Here is an 18,410-nt window from a genome sequence, read left to right as displayed (position 1 = left end):
GAAACTCACAGCGGAACTGAAGCAAGCACCACAGAGAAACACAGCTTCTTCCTCTGCATGGCTGTCTCAGCCTGCTGTCTTATACAACTCAGACCCACCTGCCTTGGAGTAACGCTGCTCACGGTGGGCTGGACCCTCCCACACCAATCACTAAGGAAACGCTGACAAAGACAAAGACATGAATGAATGAGTCTCTGAGCTGCACAGCCAGGAAGCTGAAGCTCTGCATCTGAGAAAGAGCTTTGCCTCCTAGGAACTTTTATCAGCCTTGCCTTACTTATTTATCCTCTGGACAAACATCTGTTGAGCTCTTGTCCGGGATGCTCCAGACACTCCGGGTGTGATGGGGAATAACCTATTTACTCTCCACATAGAAATGTGGTATCAGGCACGGGCCAGCATGCCTTTCCTTTAAAGGGGCATAGAATACTGGAAGTATTCTACAGCCCATGTAGGTTCTGTCACAGCCACTCACTACTGAGGTGGCACAAGAGTGCCCAGAGATGATACAGGAAGGAAGGGACATGGCTGTGCGACTTAACGGTTTACTTAAAGCAAACAGGTAGCAGGCTAAACTCAGCTTTTTCTAGAAGAAAAAGAAAACAGAAGTGGAGCTTTGTTTGTGGAGCTCTCAGTGCAAAGGCCCTGAGGTAAGAGGCTGCTTAGAAAGCTGAGTGCTGGCTCATGCCTGCAATCTTGGCACTAGGGCAAGGGGGGAGGTGAGATACTGAGGCAGGAGGATTCCTAGGAGTTCAAAGCCAGCCTGGGTTAGAATGAAATCCTATCTGAAAACAAACACCTAAAAGTCTTAAAGTGATTGATGGATGCATGGGGAGAGGGGAATGCCAGGTTAGGGAAGAAGGACTGGCCAGTAGTTTCAAACTTTGCCCGGGACAGCTATGACTTTATGACTTTAGCCTCAACTGTCTATCAGTTAACACTTGGGTTATCTTAAGGATGTGACTGGATTAGGTTTGCATTTGAAAGTGTTCTCACTGCAATGTGATGGATGAATTAGGTTGCATTATTGTATTATAATACGTGAGCACAGACATCCTTCTATATCAGACAATGAGTTCCACAAGGGGCCTAGCAATGTAGGTAAGAGTAGGTAAATGATACAGGGTCACATGATATATCTTTTAGGAAGCCCTCTGCTTTTTACCCTTTCTTTTTGAACAAAGACAGAGTGAAGTCGGGGAGGGTGTTTTGTTTATGTTTCTAGGCTTCTCGCACCAGGGTTACCACTCCTCAGGGTGTGTGCCAAGGGGAGGGAGCCTCCCTTGCTCTGGCTCTCGCTCCACACACTGCTCAGCTTAAGCCTGAAGTCTCGCTTGGATCCAGACCCAGGACCATCTGCCAGATCTGAAAGCATCTCAAGAATGAGATGGATTCACCCGAGAAACTGGATAAGAACAGCTTAGTGGGTAGGTTCCTTCCTCCTCTCCGGATGTCCACACGTGTCATTCAGAGTGGGTGTGGAGCATTGGAGGGGTGTGATGTGTCACGGGTATACCTACCAAGACTGACTTCAGCTGGGCATGCCTGCGATCCCCGCGCTCCGGAGACTGAGGCAGGAGAATTGCTATGAGTTCAAGTCTAGACCCTGTCTCAAAGACGGGTGGGCCTTCAATTCCATTTTAAACCGCTTGTTTTGTATTTGCTCTGGTTTTGTTCGGTTTTTGAATGGTGCTCTGTATGTAACTCGCCTTGGCTCCCTTTGTGATCAAATAGTCATTTGTTTATCTTTATAGTGCTTTCTTCACTTTACAGAGCCAAGATATGGTGGAGGCTGGCTTTCCTCCATCTTCAAATGTATGTTAGCTTAAGGTGAATAACTTCAGATAAATGGAGAGAAGGTCAAAGAGCGAGACTTGGCCCATAAGTACCAAACTATGCTTCATGTTAATGACTGCGATGAATTGGGAAATGGCTGACTCCTGTTACCTTCTCAGGCCTGACAGACATAGATGAAGTCTTTACTATTATTTTACATATGAAGGACTGGGTCTTAGAGCGTTTAGGAGCTGGTTAAAAAGTGATGGTGGTGATGTGGAGGTGGGGAGTGTGTCTGTGCGTGGGATTTAAACTACGCTCTGTAATCTTCAACTGCCAAAACCATCTTTCAAGGTGAAAGCCTTTAGTGCTCCTAATTCAGAAAAGAAAAATAGATATTTAGCCAAATTGGAACATGATCTTGTTTCTTGACGTAGGCATAGCAATACTGATAGCCTAAAGCACTAAACATCATTTGAAAATTCAATAATAGTTCTTCTCTCGTCATCCATGTTGTTGATCTCAAGAACCTGGTAGCTGAGGGTACCCCTGAACTTCCTGCCTACGCCTCCTAAGTGTCGGGATTGCAGGGATGCAAACACCATGTTCTTTTCTTTCTTTTATTTTAAGAGACAAGGTCTCTCGTGTTGTCAATAAAAAGCACAACTCTCATCTCAAAAAGAATAAGAGATAGTTTATTTTTTGAGCCATATATGAGTGACTATGGCCGAGGAACATGGAGTGTAGCTGTCCCAAACAATACATTCCACTGTGGAAATGGTTTGTGGAGGTTTTTATAGAAAAAAAAAAAAGAAATCCCTGAATCAAGATGTTCCCTATGTACGTTGCTGGGGACATCAGAAAGGGTACAGTGGGGTGGAGGTGGAACCTGCCAATCTCTTAAGAGGACTCCTTCCAAAGAGACTGGCCTGATGTTCACATGATGTTGGGACAGAGAGGCGGGCTATAAAGGGGTGATCAGGAGATGAAGGGACCCCATGTGAATTTTGCTTCTGCACCTACAAATTCTAGACTTAGAAACTCCCCAATTAAGAAAGTCCAACCAACTGGTCAGCCTTATGTTGCTTTTGGGGGGAGGGGATGGGAACTTCACTTTACACCGTATAGCTCAGGTTGGCCATTTTCCTGCTTCAGCCTCTGTACTGTTCCTATTGCAGGTGTGTGCCATGCCAGGCCTCACCTTTCTAAACAAGCGGTTCTGCAAGGATTATTGGTTTCCACTTCAGCAGGGGCAGACAGCACCTGAGCAGAGGACATGATTGATGCTGTTTCATCAGTGAGGCATCTTAGAATGGCTTTTGTGGTTTGGACCTTTTAGTCAAACGATAAACTTATATTCTTGCAGAACATAATAGACATTTGGGGGGCTTGTGTTTCCTGTGCTGTTGAAATGTATGAGAAGTGCAATGTGGATCTTCTGAGACTGAGAGACTGGGTCTGCCCTTCTCCTGCTCCAACTCCAATACAGTCAGAATCTAGTGTGCAGACCTCCCAGCAAGAGTGTGTAGAGTCAGGGGCTGCTGAGATGGATCAACTGTCTCTGCTCTTGCAGAGAAGGTCAGTTCAGTTCTCAGCACCCATAGCGGTTTACAAGTATCTGTAACTCCAGTTCTTGGGATCTGACGTCCCCTTCTGGCCTTCTCAAGCATTGCATAGCCCTGTAGGCACACGATGCAGGTACAGACATGAAGGCAAACACTCATACACAAAAAACAAACATAAACAAAATATTCATAGAACATCAAAACATTTAAAAAAAAACTCAGAACCACTATGATTCCACCACTCGGAGACATTTGTTTTAATTTTCTTTTTATGCTTATATTTGTACTAATTAGGTGCCCATTGACGGAAGGATTTTATGCCATAAAATTTTTTTATGTTTCTATAATTTTATAATGTACTTTATAATAAGTTTATAAAGTACTTTTATAAACTGTAAAAACATATGCGCATGGGTTGAACACACAGCTCAAGTTGTAGAGTACTTACTTGCCTAGCATGCACAGAAACATACTGGGTTAAATCCTCAGCACAGACAAGGGTATGCACCAGTCATGCCAGCACTGGGGAGGAGGAAGCAGGAGGATCAGAAGTTCAAAGTCATCTCCAGTCATGTATTAGTTTGGATCCATCCTAGGATGCATGAGGCTGTCCACAACTAACTCACAAAATGTATGCAAAAATAGAATATCATGTGTCTGTCGGGGTGTCTGCTATACACTGCTATACATGGAACTGTTGTGAGGTCATCTGGAGATAAATTTTAAGGACAAAATACCTGTGCTTGTGGGCAGTGCTGTCATTTCGGAGAGAGAGTGCCCTGAAAGCTTGGGTGTGTGTGGGGGGGGGGGGGCAGAGCAGAATGATGCAAGGACATTTTCTTTCTGCATTTTCTCATAATGATGTGGGGTCGGGTATACAGGAAGGCAGAAACATGAAGGAGAAAATGCATTGGCTTGTGGTTCTTGGGCTAATTAAGTCTCGTGAGAGAGAGAGAGAGAGAGTCTCTTCTGATGGATCATTATTTCTGACACGAGCTTCCAAATAGACCCACAAGGCTAACCTGTGGTGGAGCATCATTCTGAGACTTCAAAGTGGGTTCGAGGGGACCATCCACTCACTCACTGGCTTCTACTGGGACCCAGGAGGGAGCCAGGAATGGAACACCCCTCCAGAGTGCTAAGCATTCCCAGGGAAGACACAGGAAGCAGCTAAAACCCACAGTGGACCCGAGAGCCTCATGAGTCCCAGGCTGGGGTGCTGCTGACACTTTGGGTCTTTTTCATGAACTGTGGAGCCAGGCCTCTGGAGGGAGGGGTGCATGAGGAGGTGTTCATCACTGACCTGCTCTGATTTAGAAGGTTCTTTCGCTGTTATTATTGAGATGGGTGCTGCTATGTAGCCTAGGATGGACGTGAACTCACTGTACCGGTTCAGCTGTGCACACGCTTGTATTATCGGCATGAACAACTGTGCAATTTTACATGGACAGTTAGAAACAACTTTTTCTTTTGCTTCTTCTTTTTCTCCTCTCCTCCTCCTCCCCCTCCCTCCCTCCTTCCCTCCCTCCCTCCCTCCCTCCCTCCCTCTCTCTCTCTCTCTCTCTCTCTCTCTCTCTCTCTCTCTCTGTCCTTGCTGTGCCTCTGTCTTTCTGTCTCTTTCTCTCTTTAATTTACTAAAAGCTAGAGTCAGGGAAGATGGTTCAGGAGGTAAAATACTTGACGTGCAATCATGAGAGCATGAGTTTAGAAATCCAGAACCAATGGAAATACCTGGTAATAATAATGTATGTGTCATTTATCCCAACCCCAGTGCCAATGAGAAGGAGGCAAAGACTGGAAGATCCCTGGGGTGCAGAGCCGCTGGCCAGTCAGCGTTACTAAAACAGCTAGCTCTAGATTCAATGAGAGACCGTCTCAAAAACTAAGGACAGACTAATAGATGAAGGCACCAAGCATCTACCTCTGATCTCCACCCCCACACGCACAGACACATGCATTTGCACGCACATGGACATACGCACACTCTCTCATACACACACACATGTTCATATGAACACACACAAAACCCTGGACAATTGTCAGGGTCTCACCACCCCACCTGTGGCACTCAGAGTTCCTTTCCGTACTTGCAACTCCTCCCAGCCAGCTGTTGTGATCCTGCAGCAGAGGAGGTTGCTGATGTGGGAGCAGATCAAGCGAATGTAGATTAAGTTTGGCCAGATATGCACATTTTATGAACAAGAAATGAATGATGTGACTAGAGCTTCAAGATGTTGAGTTGTTGAAGGAGGACTTAAAATAAGATTCCTCTTACTACAAAGCAGATTGATAAGTCCCTAAATTTTCTATCCACTTGTATATATGATATGAATGGAATAATCCGATACACACAGAGAGACAGATACACACGCGCACACACACATGCGCACACAGAGATACAGACATACAAATGCACGCACACATACAGATACAGACAACATACATATACACACACAGGTAGATAGACAGAGGCACACATGCAGACATAGACATACACATTAATGTATGGATTATCATTTAGTCTTTATCAGGTCTTCCAAAGTAGGTAACTTCAGTCCCTAGCTTACTGATGAAGAGGAGACGCAGTCTCTTTTGGAACAGGCTGTGTAAAGCTCCAAAGACGGCACACGAGAGACCTTGCACAGAAACTCACACCCAGGGGTTCTCCGATGTTTTCCCACATGCTCAGCATTGTCCTCCCGAGGGATGATAGTGCCTCCCTGCCCTTCTCAGGACTTGTTTTGAATTTCATGTGGAGACTTCAAGGAACCCACGAATCTGCTAGCCCTGGTGTGAGTGGTTCATGGACATATTCCAAGGCATCTTTTCCTGTTTGGATAATGATAAACCATGCTGGCCTTACAAAAACATAATGATGATTATCACTGCTGATTGTCGGGAGAGTTCTTGGAAGGGAAGATCGATTTTAATTTCTAAGCACCTCCCCATAAAAAAATTTTGAGTTACTGCATGTATGTATGTGGTGTGTGTGTGTGTGTGTGTGCGCGCGCGCGCGTGTGTATGAGTGCACACAACTGTTTGTAACTATACTCACGGTGTGAATGGAGTTAGGTTTGCTCCTCCATCCTGTCAGGTGTGGGCCGTGTCAGGACCTAGTCCCTCCCCACCTACCCTGCCTGATGGCTTTGCTAAGGCTCACCTGGACTACAAACTTACTTCTTTCTCACTTCCCAGGCATCAACAAAAACCGGCTTGGTGTGTGTGGCTGGATTCTGTTTTTCCTTTCCTTGCTATTAATGCTTATCACCTTCCCCATCTCCATATGGATGTGCTTGAAGGTAAGGCCCTGGGAAAGAAGTGGGCGTCTCCCTGAGGACTGACAGGAAGACTGAAGGTTCTCCCTTAATCTTTCAGATCATTAAGGAGTATGAGCGTGCTGTTGTCTTCCGACTGGGACGCATCCAAGCTGATAAAGCCAAGGGACCAGGTAGGAGACTGCGGATGTCTGTTACCACCAGTGGTGGGATCTAGGGAATGTCCAAGGAGAAAACACAAAAAGCTGGAGACCTTGTTTCTCAGGCAGTCAACAGATGTCGATCCATTGGGCTTGTTAGTGGGAGAGACCGCCAGTTAAAGCATTATGTAATCTGAACCTCTGCCCCATAACTCACCCCCGAGTAGTCCAATGGATGGGTAACATTGATTGGATGCCTTTTGTGCCCAGGGCTGTGAAGAGCCAGGTCCAGGGAGTGAAGGAAGAAAGTGAATGGTCCATCGGACTGTTCAAGGAGCTGGATTTTATTAACTTTGGAAAGGGCTAACAGACTATATACACATGCACACACATGCACACACATACCACATAGATATATAAATATCCCTCTTGTGGTGAGCTGATGAATAATGGGAGGAGTTGAAAGTCAGATGTGATTCCCTGGGTGGAATCCTCTAGTTTTGAGAATGAAGACCTTGGGTCCAATATAGATTTAATGACTTATCAGTGAATATCCCAATGGCTGGCAGTAAACAGGAGATTCCCTGCATCCAGTTCCAGGTGCGGCATTTCCCTCCATGCTCTCTATAACTCTGGGAAGTAAAATCAGTTGCCAACTGTTCAGATTATAAAGTGACTTCTGGTTGGGGGAGTGGACGGGAGGTGTTGAATAGTAAGGAGCCCTGGACCTGAGGTCTTGAGTCACAGCTTCTCTTCAATCACAGATTGCTTGCACTTGTTTTGATGTATAACAATGGCAATTTCATTTGATTAATATTATGGTTAGGAAGGATAGTGGCCATTAGCTTTATTTCCCTGATAGTATTTGCTTCCTTCCCATTTCCTATGCTTTGAGGGAAGTTATTTAATCTCCATCCACACTGTAAGATCTGGGGTAGGGGAGCAGAAGCCTTATATGCATGGTGAGACTCTGCCTGACCACAAATCAGCAACACTGTGTGCTCTTATACGTTACGAAAAAAAAAAAAAAAACCCATGAGAAACTTCCCAGGATGATTTTTTGAATGAGCTTTGACCTTCAGATGGCTTACCGTTTGTCTAACTTCATAACCAACCTAAGAGAAGAAGACAAGCATCACTTCTTACGGATGCCTTTATACACGTGTCAAGACACCAGTGTTAGAGACTCTACCAATGAAGAGTCACTAAGCTCTCTCTTCCGTCACGCTCCCCATCAGATGAGTCCAAGGTTATATTAAAGTGAAACTAGAGCTGGGAGGTGGTGGTGCACACCTTTAATCCCAGCACTCGGGAGGCAGAGGCAGAAGCAGGCAGATCTCTGTGAGTTTGAGGCCAGCCTGGTCTACAGAGCAAGATTCAGGACAGCTAGAGCTGTTATACAGAGAAACCCTGTCTTGAAAAACCAACCAACCAATCAAACAAACAAATAATAAATAAGTAAAACTAGAGCAGGGAGAGAGGCAGAATAGCCACCACTTGGAGAACTCCGGAGGAGAATGTGTTCTTCTTAAACAAATTCTCCCCAAAGATTTCTCTGCTGAGAGTCCCGGGATAATAACCCCCGTCACACATGTCTCTGGGGCTAATGGTTTACCTCAGAACATCATGAGGGCCAATGGGAAGCAAGCCAAATTGCTAAGGCCTTTGCAAATGGCAAATGATCCTTTAGTAATAAAAGTATTAACGAGAAGAGCAGCCATATCCAGCACTTCGTGTGTGCTTGATATCGTGCTTGGTACTTAATTTGTTGTCATGGTGACCTGTGCTTCAGCTTCACCACATCTTCTATGTCTCTGGTAAAGCTCAGGAGGGATGGGTGAATGGTCCCAGACATGGGGTTAGCTGGCACTGAACTCAAGGTAGTTCTCAGGAATTTGGGATTAACTAGAGACCATAGACACACACACACACAGAGAGAGAGAGAGAGAGAGAGAGAGAGAGAGAGAGAGAAGGGTGGGGTTTCTTCTTACCACAGGACACAGGATTCAAGAAAATTTAGAGAAAAAAGTAAAGCTTGAAATACTATGAACAAATGAGCAAAACCACCATGTACCATGTACTCAGTCCGAGTTGTCGACTCTTCACTCAGACTAAAAGCTGATTTCTGCCTTGAAAGCAAACGCAGTAACACAAAGATGTCCTGATTATGGAAATGGCTCCCTGTCCAAACCTTGCTGTCCTGCCTCATAGCTGTGATCTCCGTAAAGAGCAAACGCCTCTGGTATAAAGCTGGGGACCCGGTGTTCTTAGACGGGTTTTTACTTTGCCCTTTCTTGGCCTGCTCCAAGTCCAGTACTTACTACTCAGAAACAGAAACGATTGCACGGGGGGTGGGGGGGGGTGGCACGACACGACACACGACATCATTGCACTTGAACACAGCTAAAGAGACAGTGAGTTCTCAGCTCTGTGGTGCACTGTTTGCAGGGACCCTGAGACCTGGAAGACTGTGCTAGCCAAGGGTCAAGCATTAACACATATATATGTATGTTTTGTGTACGTATATATGTATATGTTTTTGAGTATGTACGTGTGTGCATATACATATATAATATATAAAATGTTTTTGAAACAAACTCTAATTTGTCCAAGCTGCGTTTGGATTCCTTATGTAGCCGAGGAAGGGCTTGAACTTGTAATTCACCAACCTCAGTCTCCTTCCTGAATCCAAGACTGTATGGAAGATTTTAAGCCGTATTCCTTCAACACTGTTGGTGATGCGGGGGCTGTTGTCAATCACAGCCCAGCTTGACTCTTTCCAGTTAGCAAACCATTTTCCTAGATATCTTTTTAAAATTAGTCTCAAAAATAAGTAGATTACCGAAGAATAAAAAATTTCAAGACGTGTGTCGGGGACCTTAGCGTTTTGCCACAGGTCCTTGGTTCCTAAATAGTTCATTTCCTTTAATTACTGAATGACCAGACTCAGTCAACTTCACCAAAGCTGAATGTGTTCATTCAAGAAATGCATATAGCACTACAAAAGCAATGCTCAACCCCTGTAGAAGACCGTCTTCGTCATTTTTTTGAATAGGTCAAATTTTAAATCAGTTTTCTTTTTTCAAAGGTTTGATCCTGGTCCTGCCCTGCATTGACGTGTTTGTCAAAGTAGATCTGCGAACAGTCACTTGCAACATTCCTCCACAAGAGGTACAAGATCAAACAGAGGTTGCTAAAAACAAAACCCTATGGTCTGGGCATAGTTTTAATCTACAGGGGGAGGTGACTTAACCCCCATCCCCTACCCCCATCCCCCGAACCTGCTTGAAATGCTTCAGGTGGCTTCAGTTAGCCAACGAGAATGAATCGGAAGGACCGGGCTGAAACATTGAAAAAATGGAACAGCAGGTGGAGTCGGGCTGAACGCTGTAGGGAAAGCGGTGGAAAGTGACGGCAGCTGTTTAGCGAAGGGAGACGCGAGGGGCGCAGCAGGGAAAGTTGAGTGGAACGCGGTGGAGAGCAGGAGGGGGAGGTGGTGGAGTGGGGGGGTGGTGTGTGTTGCGGAGGTCAGGCTGCACTCTCCACAGCCTTCCCAGAGGGGCTTTTAGAAACAGTGGCGCGCTTAACTTTACTTTTGCCGTTCGCTTTTGGTGTCTCTGTGTGCGTACTGTGACAGAACAGACGCTACACAGGACCCGCCTGAAGCTGAACTTCAAATGGTTCTTGAAATCGTAAGCATTAATGACCCAAAGCAGAAACTGGGTGCTAGAGAAGAGGAAGTGATACCCACAAGCTTTCCAGCTGCCCTCTTATAACCAAAGGCATCTAGAAAGAAAAGAAAACGCAGGAAAGATGGGGCATGACCGGAGCGATAAGCAGGCAGGGAACCAATCAAGGCCCAGGTACCTACCAGTTGCCGCGGGCTGTCAGGAGACATGGAGGACCGGCTTCAGATCCGAGCCATCGCAGACGCTACTGGAAAGCTTCCGAAGGCTTTTGTGGCTCTGTAGTGTACAGTTTTCGGGTTCTAATCCCAGGGTCCTCCCAGAAATATCTTTAAAAGAGAGGGAAAGGGAGGGGAAGAGTGGGGGAGAGGGAGAGAGGAGGGAAGAGATCACTGTTCAGAATGACTGATTACTGGATCTCAAGAGCGCAGTTGCTTTGCTTGAATATAGAACACGGTCTCTGGCGCCATCTATGTTTCCTAAGAAGTATTGCTTCTCCTTTAGTCCGAGGGGGATCTGCACACCAGGTAGACAACAGGATGCAAATCTGTTTGGAAGAAGGCGGGGCTTTTCCCTATGGGATGTAAGAAATCTCTAAATTAAAGTTACAGGGATAGGTAGGGACCAAACCCGTGCAGTCAATGGTAAAGTAAGATACACGTGGTTTCACTCTGTCTGTGCTCTGCAGATCCTCACAAGAGACTCTGTGACCACCCAAGTGGACGGAGTTGTCTATTACAGAATCTACAGCGCTGTCTCAGCGGTGGCCAACGTGAATGATGTTCACCAAGCCACATTTTTGCTGGCGCAAACCACTCTGAGAAACGTCTTAGGGACACAGACCTTGTCCCAGATCTTATCTGGGCGAGAAGAGATCGCCCACAGCATCCAGGTAAGGACACGGAGTACTTGGAGCCTGCATCTTGGGTATCAGTGACCACTAACATCCATAGTTCCGAACAGAGAACTCTTCGACTCAGAGAGAGCTTCCTCAAGAGGGGTTTTCTTTTCTCTGGAAATACCATCTGTTGGTCATCACACGGGGGATCAAGAGGTGGCTCAGTGCTTAAGAACACTGGCTGCTCCTGCAAAGAGGACTTTGGTTTGGTTCCCAACTTCCACATGGCAGCTCACAACCATCTGTGACTCCAGTTCCAGGGCATCCTATGCCCTCTCCTGGTCTCCTTGGGTACCAGGCACACATGGTGCATAGATATACATATAGGCAAAACACCTGTAGATGTAAAGTAAATAATTTTAAAACATTAATTACTTGCATGGGAGGAGGAAGCTCTGAGAATTGTTTCTCTTATATTTTTCTCTCTCTAAAAACGAAATTATGAACAACAAACACTGCACATTCAACTTTTTTTTTTTTTTTTTTTTGGTTTTTTGAGACAGGGTTTCTCTGTGGCTTTGGAGCCTGTCCTGGAACTAGCTCTGTCAACCAGGCTGGTCTCGAACTCACAGAGATCCACCTGCCTCTGCCTCCCAAGTGCTGGGATTAAAGGCGTGTGCCACCATCGCCCGGCTTGCACATTCAACTTTTAAAAAAAATTACAAGACATTTTTATTTTCAGATTAAGCTATTCTAAAGGAAGTACAAACCTTACCAGGCAGCCCTTGGATCCCTAAATTTCAGTGGAATAAAGCAGGAAAGCTCATTTGAGACAGCAAAACTGGGCAAAATATGGGCAATTTAAACCTCATCCTCTACCCAGTGTCAATAATCATCCATAATAATAACCATGGAGGGTTTATCAAATCTGGCCTCACCACTGCCATATTCTAGTTTATAAGTGACATCTCTATGTTTTCTTATGTCTATGACTTTATGATTCTGAACCTCCTCTTTGTGAGTTAGAAAGAAATTCAACCTGAATCCTTCACAGCATCCCATGCAGTCTGTAAGGAAGGACAAAAAGCACCCCGTCAGTTCTACATAAGGGATCCCTACAGCATCAGTAAGAAATCTGAAAGTTTTACAGCACCCCCAAACTGTGTTTCGAGCACCTTAGGGGGGTCTCAACAACTCCTGGGGTCCCACGGAGTCACAGCCAGCAGGAGAGGAGTCTTGGCCGCTTGATGGCAGAGTTCTCTGCCTCTCCCTCCTTTTGGGGCTTGTTGTGCAGTCGCCCCTGTGTCTTGCTAGAGCAACCTGCAACCTGTCTTCCAGGGTTTAAAGTCTGCCCAAAGGGGCTGGAGAGATGGCTCAGAGGTTAAGAGCCCTGGCTGATCTTCCAGAGGTCCTGAGTTCAATACCCAGCACCCACATGGTGGTTCACAACCATCTATAATGAGATCTGGTGTCCTCTTCTTGCCTGCAGGTACATATGTAGGCATTGTATACATATAAACAGATAAATATAATAAACAAATAAATCTTTAAAACAAAGTCTGTCCTTTGGGCAGACTATTCCTAAAATGTATGAAAAATACATTCTAAAATCTCTTGCTTTAAAAAGCATATATATTATCGCTTATTAAAATGATCACAGGGCAAAGGCTTATGAAAGCAAATCAAGTCTTTTTTTTTTAATTGGTAAGGACCCCTGGGTTGTTTTGAGGCACTGGTTTGTATGTGTGTTGCCTCCAACCCGAGTGACAACGCTGACAGGGAGTCTTTCCTAAGTGAGAGATAATGGTGCTCGGATTGTCAAGCAGATGCAATGATTCCTAGCTGCTAATCATGCAACCAGGACAAAATCCTAGTCACTGATGTCTGGAACACTTGCTCAGATCTACAAGGACATTATTTAATTTCTTAGGGAGTGGATTCTTTTAGTGGACCAATGTTGTAGTAAAGCTGCTATTTAGTTCCCTGCCGCTCAGCAGCTCAGACCCAAAGTACTCACACAGAAACCATATTATTTAAATCACTGCTTGGCCCATTAGCTCTAGCTTCTTATTTGCTAACTCTTACATCTTAATTTAACCCATCTTCATTAATCTGTGCATCACCACAAAGTCGTGAACTATCAGCAAAGTTTCGGCACGTCTGTCTCTGGCAAGCAGCTCCATGGCTTCTCCCTGACTCTACCTCCTTTCTCCCAGCATTCAGCTTAGTTTTCCTTGCCTAGCTCTGTTCCCCTATAACTCTGCTATAAACTCAAAGCAGTTCCTTTATTTATCAATGGTAATCACAGCATACAGAAGGAAATCTTATATCAGACCAATAGGTGATATATCAAGATTTGTGTGTGTGTGTGTGTGAGAGAGAGAGAGAGAGAGAGAGAGAGAGACAGAGACAGAGACAGAGACAGAGAGAGATCCAGCCTCATGTATCTCAGGTTGGCTTTGAGTTCCCTATGTAGCTGAGGATGACCTTGAGCTTGTAATTCTTCTGCCTTTATTTACCCCCAGTGCTGAGATTACAAGCAGGCACTACCATGCCAAGTTTTATGTGGTACTGGGAATCAAACCCAGGGCTTTCTGCCTGCTAGGCAAGTTCTCTACCAACAGAGTTCAACCCCCAACTCAAGATTTGTTCACGAAACCTTCAGGAGATTCACTTCAATTCCAAATGTCACCAATGAGTTTAGAGAAGAGAGCCTCACCAAACACACCAGATACATGGGGCGGGTCACATGTCTTCTGACCAATGCCTCTTCTTCTGGATATAGACCTTGCTTGATGATGCCACTGAGCTCTGGGGGATCCGCGTGGCCAGGGTGGAAATCAAAGATGTCCGGATTCCTGTGCAGCTGCAGAGGTCCATGGCGGCCGAGGCTGAGGCCACCCGGGAAGCCAGAGCCAAGGTAAAAAACACTGGGTTAGCATGGTGGCAGACAAGGATAGAGCCGAGGGGAGCATAGAATCCCAACGATTGTTCCGAAAGAGATTCTTTCCACTGATTTATCTCTCCTGAGAAGTTCCCTAAAAGACAGTGGGCCGTTTGCCACACCTTGAGGGAGGTTGGTAACAGGTTATGACTCTGCTTGCTGCGTGTGGCGTGATTAGCAAGGCAAGGCAGGGAGCAACACTGGTCACCTGTCAGGTCTTCTGTGACTTAGCAAAGCCTTTCAGATCCTGTGAGGCAGAGCCTGAAGTCTAAGGCTCTTATAAAGCTAACGTTTCTGGAGCGACCAATGTAGTGCTTATGTTTTCAACATTGTTACTAGAGTAGGATAAATGTTACTGAATTTAAAAGATTGTCTGAATACAAGCCAGGTCAGAATTAGAACATGGGAAACTCAGGCTGGGCCTGAGTGTCCATGAATCTGTTACCACCTTTGTTCTGCATGGATAGATTTGCTGGTGTCCGTGACTGGAAATCTTCAGGTATGATTCTTAAGGTAAACGGAGGCTGCTTGTTTATTTCCCTGCCACCCAGACCCGAATAATAACACAGAATTTATATTAACTACAACACTGTTTAGCCAATAGCTTAGGCATATTTCTCGCTAATTTTTACATCTTAAATTAACCCATTTCCATTATTCTGTGTATTGCTACAAGGCTGTGGCCTACCAGTAAGGTTCTGGCTGGCGGCTGGCATCTTTCTCCTTTGGCAGCTACATGGCATCTCTCCTACTATGCCTACTTTCTCTCTATATCTCTGTTCAGATTTCCTGCCTGGCTTTACTCTACTAAGCCATTGGCCAAAACAGCTTCTTCAATAACCAATGGTAATAAACCATATTCATAGCATACAGAGGGGAATCTCACACTATCTTAGGAAGCCATACTATGGCTAAGGAAGGTTTTCTCTACCCTTGGTCTTTCTTGTTTTGTCTACTGAGTGCCAGCATTTCCTAAGTAGGACTCCTTTGACATATATAAAGCAAGTGCCCACAGACGGGCCCGTCGAGCCCTGGCCAGGGTTTCTCTTGAGTAATCTCAGAATTTAGAGAGACAGTCAGTAGAGAGAGCCCCAGTGAGCGTTATTGGACTGGGGCTCATTACTGCTGTGATCAAAAGCTGAGCGACTAGAAACAATTCTGGTGCTGTGAGAATGAGCCTGATTTGGCGACAGAATACAGTGAGAGTCAGAGAGATGGCTCAGGAAGTAAGAGCGCTTGTTGTGCAAGCCTAACTCCCTGAGATGGGTTCCTATCATCCACCACAGGGGCCAGCTGGCTCCTGAATGCTCTCAGGCCTCCACATTCACGTTCTCAGGCCAAGTTTTCATTGGCTTAAATGGCACCGCTTTTATCTGCTTGAAAGTAAAATTTGAGGGCTAACGATTTGTAAAATATTTAGCTCCAGGGTCCTAGTCCACACCTCTGTTGCTGTGACAAACCCCACAACCAAATTTAACTTGAGGAGAGAATGGTTCATTTCAGCCAAGGCAGGGCCTGATGCCGAGGCTGTGGAGGAATGCTGCTTACTAATTTCTTCCTCATGGCTTCCTCAGGTTGCTTTCTACCAGACCATCAATCCAGCAATGCCACTGCCAGAGTGGGCGGGGCAGGGGCCCTCCCATGGGGCCCGGGGGGGGGGGGGCTCCTGTATCAACCATTAATCAAGAAAATGCCCCACAGGCTTGCCCACAGGCAGTTTAGTGGAGGCAATTCCTCAGTTAAGGCTCCTTCTTCCCAGGCGACTCTGAGTTAAGTGAATCAAAAACAAAACAAAACAACAACAACAAAAAAAACCCCAAAAAACAACAACAAAAAACAACTGAAACAAAACAAAAAACCACAACTAACCAGAATATTCGCTTTTTGCGCTTCTTGAATGTGAAAATTTTGTCTTTGTTTAGAGAGTAAGTGGAGAAGACACAAGTGGCATAATGGGGACCCACACCCAGAAAAAGAAGCCCCAGATACCATGCAGTCATCAACTTTTGTTTCTCTCATTTTAGGTCCTTGCAGCTGAGGGAGAAATGAACGCTTCTAAGTCCCTGAAGTCAGCTTCCATGGTACTGGCCGAATCCCCCATTGCCCTCCAGCTGCGGTACCTGCAGACCTTGACCACTGTGGCCACTGAGAAGAATTCCACCATCGTGTTCCCCTTGCCCATGAACATGCTCGAGGGCATTGGCGGCATCAGCTATGACAATAAGAAGGTCGACAATAAGAAGACCTGAGCTCTCCCAAGTGACTGCCTATTGCTTAGAGAGGCCTTTCTGTGCCATGAGAGGTCAGCCATTAGAAAAGACAGAGGCCAGCACCATGCCACTACAGTAACGCCACAGTTAGCAGACTTCCCGGGGGAAACAGCAGCTACACAGACAAAAACAAAGCTGAGAACTGCACAGTACATTTCTTTTTAAGGCATAACCAATATTCAATATTCTTACGTGATTAGTTAGTATTGTCCCTTGTCCCTGACAACCAGCAGGGCCTTTTTCTCAGATGGGGTGGAGACTGTGGGAGACTTTGGCAAAAACTTCAGATTTAAGCTGTATTGGAGAAGGACCCTAGGTCGTTTGTAAAGGAAAGCAGGGTCTGCGTTTTTGCTATGTATGCGATTTACTGTTATTCCAAGAAAATGACTTGCTGTAGCTCAAGTAGACATAAGGAAACCCCTCAAGACTGAAAATTAGGATCAGTTTGGATGGAGAGCTGCGACGCAGCAGCAAGAGCACAGGACAAAGGTGCCAGCTGAGGTCCCGCTCTCCGAACGCCCTGCACGTCCTGTTAGGGTCTGGGCCATTCTCATCATCGTGCGCAATTATCGGCAGCAGAGGAGCAGCGAGGCAGAAATGCACAGGGCAATTTTCATACTAGTCAGAACATCTGTAACCACTGGGGAGGTCATTCCGTGAGCTGCATGTTTTCACTCTGAGAGTCCCAAGAGCCATAGTGATTAAGAGCTGTTTGTATTCTCTCCCCAACTCGAACTTGTTGTGAATAAAGAAAATCATAGAGAGTGAGCACGTTTTAAAAATTGCATTGGTGGAGTTCATTTCATTGCCGAGATGCGATTTTCTTTTGGGATTAGTTTTGAGAAATGAGGTCTATTTTATTTTATTTTGCTTACCTATTTATTTGGTTTTGGTACTCACTATGTCATGCTGACGGATCTGAAACTTGATACATAGACTAGGCCTTTAATCCCAGCACTCTAGAGGCAGAGGCAGGTGGATCTCTGCGAGTTGGAGGTTGGCCTGGTCTACATAGAAAGTTCATGCCAGCCAGAGCTACATAGTGAAAGCCCATCGTAAAACAAAATGAAGCAAAGAAGACAAAAGAACCCCCCTGCAGATTCAAGTGACTCTGTCTTTGATGACATTAAGGGTGATTTTTTTCTTTAGTGCATTTTATAGTTTATGCTTTTACTAATGACTGACTAAACAAAGACCCTCTGAAGATCAATAAGTGTGCTTGGTGATAACGAGGCCTTAGAAGAATCATGGAGTGTAGACTGCCAGGATGGCATTGAAAACACCCCCACCCCCTCCACTGAGACTAGGGTAAGGTCCTTTCCCTGGGGAGAGGAAGGGAAATGGCAAGTAACCTCTCTCCTGTGATGCCTCCCGGGAGGCACAGCCATTGATTGCATCAGTCTTGAAGGGGGGCAAAGAACCCTTGTCAGTCGAGTCCTTTGCCTTACCAGCTACCCTCTGATATTTCGGCTCCTTAATCACCCCCATGGGGGTTCTGGGTTCTTGTGTCCCTGAAGAACTGGACAGAGGCCCACTGATGCATCAGAAGTGGGGCCGGATTACTGAGAAAATAATCTTCCTGTTGGTAGAGCATTTGCTTAGCATGTGTGTGGCCCTAGGTTTAGCCACCACTATTGTGTGTGTGTGTGGGGGGGGGAGCCCGCAAAAGCAACCCCAAAATTAAATAAGGGAGTGTGTGTATTTCTCATTCTAGGGAGATGGCCAATAGCTGAGCTGCCCCAGGTAGGGTTACAACGTATGAAATGGACAAGTGAACAAAATTCACAACAAGCCAATGTGTTGTGTGAAATCTGAGTTTTTCTGACTCTTGATAGCAGCCTGTACAGTTATACAAGAATGCTCTTGTGTAGCTAAACGTGGAATAATTTGTGTGTGTGTGTGTGTGTGTGTGTGTG

At 45.6% G+C, this 18,410-nt stretch overlaps 1 protein-coding gene across 1 annotated transcript; it reads left to right on the top strand.

The window, feature by feature from the left end:
* Positions 1-1,312: 1,312 nt before the first annotated feature.
* Positions 1,313-17,231, top strand: Stoml3 (stomatin like 3). The gene is made up of 7 exons (XM_057757139.1): positions 1,313-1,427; positions 6,537-6,640; positions 6,717-6,789; positions 9,845-9,927; positions 11,131-11,334; positions 14,066-14,200; positions 16,249-17,231. Exons 1-7 carry the CDS (start codon positions 1,388-1,390, stop codon positions 16,471-16,473), a joined length of 864 nt encoding a protein of 287 aa, XP_057613122.1. The 5' UTR covers positions 1,313-1,387; the 3' UTR covers positions 16,474-17,231.
* The last annotated feature ends 1,179 nt before the right edge of the window (positions 17,232-18,410 follow it).

Source organism: Chionomys nivalis, chromosome 24 (genome assembly GCF_950005125.1).
Source record: "Chionomys nivalis chromosome 24, mChiNiv1.1, whole genome shotgun sequence".
Taxonomy (NCBI): domain Eukaryota; kingdom Metazoa; phylum Chordata; class Mammalia; order Rodentia; family Cricetidae; genus Chionomys; species Chionomys nivalis.
This window is presented reverse-complemented; position numbering and strand designations above follow the sequence as displayed.

Coding starts and splice junctions, on each gene's coding strand:
- Stoml3 (XM_057757139.1), top strand. CDS start 1,388: ATGGATTCACCCGAGAAACTGGATAAGAACAGCTTAGTGG. Junction 6,790..9,844: donor TGATAAAGCCAAGGGACCAG/GTAGGAGACTGC, acceptor CTTTTTTCAAAG/GTTTGATCCTGGTCCTGCCC. Junction 11,335..14,065: donor AGATCGCCCACAGCATCCAG/GTAAGGACACGG, acceptor TTCTGGATATAG/ACCTTGCTTGATGATGCCAC.